The following is a 6,492-nucleotide window of genomic DNA, read 5'->3' as shown; positions in this document are numbered from 1 at the left end:
TTTCTACTCCTCCTCCTCCTTCTTCTTCTTCTTCTTCCTCTTCCTCCTCCTCCTCCTCCTCCTCCTCCTCCTCCTCCTCCTCCTCCTCCTCCTCACCCGCCCCTTGTTCTTCATCTCGCTCTTAAGGATATTGTTCTATTTAAAAGCTCAATCATATTTTTGGGGGGCTACTTCTTGATCTTGTGTGTTTTTTTTGTTTTTTTTTTTGTTTGTTCTTGTTCTTGATCTAGATTTGTTGTTGTTGTTGTTGCTGTTGTTGCTGCTGTTTTTCTTGTTGTTGTTGTTGTTGTTGTTGTTGTTGTTGTACCTCTTCTTCTTTTTCTTCTTCTTCTTTTTTTTTACAATTATTATCATTATTATTATTATTATTATTATTATTATGATGATGATGATGATGATGATGATGATGATGATGATGATGATGATGATGATGATTAATATTACTATTGTTATTGTTTTATTATTATTATTATTATTATTATTATTATTATTATTATATTATTATTATTATGTTATTAGCAATATCATTATTATTATCTTTATCATTATAACAATATTAATAATAATAATAATAATGATAATAATAATAATAATAATAATAATAATAATAATAATAATAATAATAATAATAATAATAATAATAATATAATAATAATAATAATAATAATAATAATAATAATAATAATAATAATAATAATATAATAATAATAATAATATAATGATAATAATAATACTAATAAGTTATTAATTTAATAATGAAAATATAATATACTTATTATATCGACTTTATAACCATACCTTTTTCTAAAGCGCTACCCAAGCGATTAACATTGACATCAATTGAAATATACTAATACACAAACTGATCATCAGTTAATTACATTTGAAATATAAAAAAATAGAGATTTTATAGAGCGCAATATCCACTTAATTTGCTCAAAGCGCTTTACAAAGGGTCCCTGATCAACAGCAACACGTAACATGTAGAACGAGACATAACTCTTGTTAGGCGACAATACAAGAGACACCGCTGTTGACGGCCAGGTACTTATTTTACACCCGAGTACGGTGAGAGATTGTGAGTAAAGAGTCTTTTCCAAGGACTAAACTATGCGCCAAGCGAGGCTCGAACCCAGGACCTTCCCATCAGAAAGCGAGTGTCATACCACAAGACCACACAGCCGCACGTGGGTTATTGTTGAGTTTTAAAAAAAATTGAATTGAGGCGGATGACCTAGGGGGATGCTGGTAATGAATTTCAGCATTGAGGGGCGGCAAATTGAAACGATTGAGTGCGAATACTTTTATATATTTTATATTACGAAGTATCTTTGGCCTCATCAATTTGAGCTTGTCATCTCTCGATCTCAAAGTTTTTGTTGGAGTATTTAAAAGATTGTTATTATACATCGGGGACCCAGTGTGTAAAGATTTGTAAGCCAGGGTAGCAGTTTTATCAATTATTCGCTTCTCAACAGGAAGCAAATGAGGCTCTTGATGGAAGCAGTATGCTGAGGAGAATTTAGATAGTTTTAAAACAAGCCTAGCGACATTTGTCTGTACAACTTGAAGGCTATCTGTCACATTAACATAATAATCGTCGTCATCATAATTTTTAACATCATAATCATCAATATTATTATAATAGTTATTATCATTAATACAAGAGATAAATCAATAGGACATAAATTGATATGATATACATTATCATACATTATATCATCATCATCACAATCACCATCATCATCATCATCATCATCATCATCATCATCATCATCATCATCATCATCATCATCATCATCATCAACAAGAACAACAACAACAATAACAATAACAACAACGACAACAACATCATCAACAACAAGAAGACAGGAACAACAACAAAATCAATTTAAAATTTCAGAAAAATCTTGCCACATATTGATGTGTGACGGTGACAATAAGTCACTTTATTCCAAAGCAGATTGAACACCGCCCACTAAACAGCAGGGAGCTTTTTTACTTTTTATTCAAGATAATATGAGTCCATGTCTCATGAATTTTAATTATTTCACTAATTCTATCGTATGCTGACTAAACGCCCTTTATCTCAATTTGACAAGTAAAAGTTTTGAAAAAGTGTGAAGTGGTGATTCATATCAATAGTGATGAGAAATGAAATGTAATAGTGAAGTACCAGATGAAAACAAAGAATGAAGACACCACTGTGTCAAGGGAGCCAAACCCGGGACTCAACTGATATGACGCCCACCGCCTGGTTGAGACAGAGAAATATAAAGAAGGAAAGAAAGAAAGAAGAGAGAGAGAGAGAGAGAGAGAGAGAGAGAGAGAGAGAGAGAGAGAAAGGAAGGGAGAGAGAGGGGGAGAGGGAGAGAGAGGGGGAGAAAGAGAGGAAGAGAAATAAATAAAGACAGAAAGAGAGAGAGAAAGAGAGAGAGAGAAAGAGAGAGAGAAAGAGAGAGAGAAAGAAAGAAAGAAAGAAAGAAAGAGAGAGAGAGAGAGAGAGAGAGAGAGAGAGAGAGAGAGAGACTTTTTATAAACATGAGGTGTGTTTCTCTAAAGTAGTCCAATGATCAAGAATTTTTGACATGTAAGGCGTCATCTTATTCTATCGATAAACGGTGAACGATTTATGGTGAATATGAGAAAAATGTTATTTCGTCATTGGACGGCAACATTCCTGCGTCTTTACTTTTATTTCATTGAATTCTGTCATTGCCGGAGTCGAGGACGTACTAAATTGTGTAGACTATTAACAAAGTTGTGTTAAAAAAACCCACTTTAACCCTTCGCATGCAGGATTCGATTTACTAATGATAATGAGACCAGTAATAGCTAAGCAACCGAACTTCAATGAAGGCTGTAACTGGCCTCTTTGTGAAAAGTCAATAATTAAATAAATAATGGGACACATTTTGATTGGAAAGGAATTAAGTCCCGTCTTTAAAATATCAAAAGCTGTTATTGCTTTTATATCACAACGAAAGGGTTAACTTCTTGATGCCAGCGGGGAGCTATACTTTACCCTTCAGTTGAACATCGTTCTATAGAATCCATACAAATAATAACAAAAATAAAATTTAAATAATCATATGAATAAAAAAGTAATTTTAAAATGATAATAGAAACGTTGTATTGTTTACAAGGTGGTTTACATATAACGAAGGAAATTGAGACTCCTTCACAGATGATAGAAATAAGTTGGAATTTTTTCATTATAATCAGACAAATGACGTAGGTATGCTATGCTGGAGGTCTCCATTGCTCAGTAGGGCATTTGTCTCCCAAACAATGGGATCGACGTGAACTGAAACTAGATCACCAAGAATGGGACCGGACCTGTATTGGTCTCGAGAACAGTCCAGCCCAGACCAGCCTCAAGTCCAGATTTATTTTTCCCACCCCTCTGTTCACATAACAGAGATTGGATAACTTGGTCTATTAGGATATGGTTGTAATAAATAACAATGTGAGATTGAATGTAAGCTTCAATTTAATATACGAAAACAAATAAAATGGACGTTTTGGGTTTCCCCTTTATCAACAAAACAGGATGAATTAAACACTACAGACGAATGAGATATATGTGGTAGTGGCGTTGTTAAGCCTGTTTTGTAGATAAAGGGGAAACCCGAAACGCCCATTTTATCTGTTTTCGTATATTAAATTGAAGCTTACATTCAATTTCACATTGTTATTTATTTCTTCAAGCTTCGAGCAGCGCCATTTACATTAGGATATGGTTGTAGTTATTTAATTTTGCAAGAAACTAGCGTCTCGGACAGCAAACCTCTCTACATTTTGGCCGAACACTTTTATATACTATCAATATCTGCCGATTAAAATTAATCCAAACTTGTTAAAAATTCTTAAGCCCGGATGAGAAAGGAGGAGGGTTAGGCGTAGGGCCAGCAACTCCACCCTGGAAAACACAAGCCGCTACAGAAACGTCGACGAAAGAAAACCTAATTACTACTGTTCTGGGAGAGGAAGGGGCAATGCGACACATGACGCTTTGCAGTGAAAGCCGAGAGGAAGCTACAAGGCCGACTTTCCTTCTTTCGACCAGAACCATCAACGTCGGAACATGGAATGTGAGGACCATGTATGAGACGGGAAAAACCAACCAAGTAGCAGCAGAAATGAAAAGCTACAACCTCACACTGCTTGGAATCAGTGAGACCCGTTGGACCCAGTCAGGGCAGAAGAAACTGATCACAGGAGAGCTCTTACTGTATTCCGGGCACGAAGAAGAGAACGCTCCACACACAGAAGGTGTGGCACTCATGCTGTCAAAATCTGCACAGCAGGCCCTGTTAGGATGGGAAGCACACGGACCGCAAATTATCGGAGCTTCCTTCAGAACAAAAGTGAAGAAGATCACAATGAATATAATACAGTGTTATGCACCAACAAATGAACATGACGAAGAGGTAAAAGACAGGTTTTACAACAGATTGCAGAATGTCCTGGCCAAGTATCCAGAGAAAGATGTGAACATGCTCATGGGTGACATAAACGCAAAGATAGGGACAGATAATACAGGGTTCGAGGAAGTGATGGGAAAACATGGACTGGGAGTAATGAACGAGAATGGGGAGAAATTTGCAGACTTATGTGCAATGAATAACCTGATCATTGGAGGTAGCACTTTCCCCCACAGAAGAATACATAAGGCTACATGGGTATCACCCGACCTTGTTACCGAAAACCAGATCGACCACATCTGCATAGCTAAGAAATTCAGAAGGTCCCTGATGGATGTACGGGTGAAAAGAGGAGCAGACGTTGCATCGGACCACCACCTGGTTGTAGCAAGGCTGAAATTAAAACTGAAGAGAAATTGGATGGAAGCAACGAAAAGAGAGAAGTACAATGTCAATTTGTTGAAAGATCCAGATACCCGAGGAAAATTCAGCCTGACTCTCACCAATATGTATAAAGTATTAAAAGATCAGTTTTTGGAAGAGAGCAGTGTGGAAGATGATTGGCAGAAAGTGAAAGAAGGACACAAGACAACCTGTCAGGAAGTGCTTGGGCCGATGAGACACCACCATAAGGAATGGATTTCAACCAAAACACTGCAAAAGATCCAGACAAGGAAGCAAAAGAAGGCAGTCATAAACAATTGCCGGACAAGAGCCACAAAGGCAAAGGCACAGAAAGACTTCACAGAAGCCAACAGAGAAGTTAAGAGGAGTGCAAGAACAGATAAGCGCAAATACATTGACAGCCTGGCGGAAGAAGCAGAGAAAGCAGCAGCCAGCAACAACATGAAACAGCTGTATGACATATCAAAGAAACTGTCGGGGAAAAACAATAGGCCCGAGCGACCAGTCAAAGACAAAGAAGGAAACACCATCCTGGGAAAGGAACAGCAACTAAATAGATGGGCTCTTCACTTTGAAGAGCTTCTGAACAGACCAGCTCCGTCGAACGCCCCAAACATCAACCCAGCTGATACAGACCTTGACATCAACTGTAGACACCCGACTAAAGAGGGGATCAGGAACGCTATCAAACTATTGAAGAATGGCAAGGCAGCTGGGCCAGACAACATTCCCGCAGAAGCTTTAAAGACGGACTTAAAAACGACCACAGAAATGCTTTATCCTCTCTTCAAGAAGATCTGGGAGGAGGAAGAAGTACCAACAGAGTGGAAGGAAGGGTACCTCGTCAAACTGCCTAAGAAAGGCGACCTCAGCAATTGCAACAACTACCGAGGAATAACGCTTCTGTCAGTGCCAGGAAAAGTCTTTAATAGAATAATCTTGGAGAGAATTAAAAGTGCTGTTGACCCCCTCCTTTGCGACCAACAGGCTGGCTTCCGCAGGAATAGATCATGTGTCGACCAAATTGCAACCCAACGCATCATAATTGAGCAATCCTTGGAGTGGAATTCCCCGTTGTACATCAACTTCGTTGATTATGAAAAGCGTTTGACAGCGTGGACCGAGAAACCTTATGGAAAATACTCCGCCACTATGGGGTTCCAACAAAAATAGTCAGCCTGATCCAAAGTTCCTACGAGGGAGTGACCTGTCGAGTAATCCATGGGAGACAACTGACAGATAGCTTCAATGTGAACACTGGAGTCAGACAGGGATGTCTTCTGTCACCCTTTCTCTTCCTTTTGGCGATTGACTGGACAATGAGGTCAGCAGTGGCAGGTAGGAGAAATGGGATTCAGTGGACATTGTTCGACCAGCTCGACGATTTGGACTTTGCAGATGACTTGGCCTTGCTGTCCCACAATCACCAACAAATGTAGGACAAGACAACAGAGATAACAGCAAAGTCATCACAAATCGGACTCAGGGCCCATGAGGGCAAAACAAAGGTCCTCAAAATAAACACAAATAGTCAAGAACCAATCAAACTGCACGAGAGCGAACTGGATGAGGTTGACCACTTCACGTATTTAGGCAGCATATTAGATAAACAGGGTGGCACAGATGCAGACGTAAAGGCAAGAATTGGCAAGGCGAGGGT

At 38.5% G+C, this 6,492-nt stretch overlaps 1 protein-coding gene across 1 annotated transcript in view; it reads left to right on the top strand.

Annotated features, from left to right (window-relative positions):
• Window positions 1-6,005, top strand: part of LOC144976537 (uncharacterized) — a 27,577-nt gene extending 21,572 nt beyond the window's left edge. Inside the window, exon 2 of the mRNA XM_078920832.1 lies at window positions 3,875-6,005. Within this exon, the coding sequence (XP_078776958.1) occupies window positions 3,875-6,005 (2,131 nt within the window). The remainder of the gene's footprint in view (window positions 1-3,874) is intronic.
• Window positions 6,006-6,492: the final 487 nt, after the last annotated feature.

This window comes from Berghia stephanieae, chromosome 7 (assembly GCF_034508935.2).
Source record: "Berghia stephanieae isolate SIO BIC M18660-M18661 chromosome 7, UCSD_Bste_1.3, whole genome shotgun sequence".
Classification (NCBI taxonomy): domain Eukaryota; kingdom Metazoa; phylum Mollusca; class Gastropoda; order Nudibranchia; family Aeolidiidae; genus Berghia; species Berghia stephanieae.
This window is presented reverse-complemented; position numbering and strand designations above follow the sequence as displayed.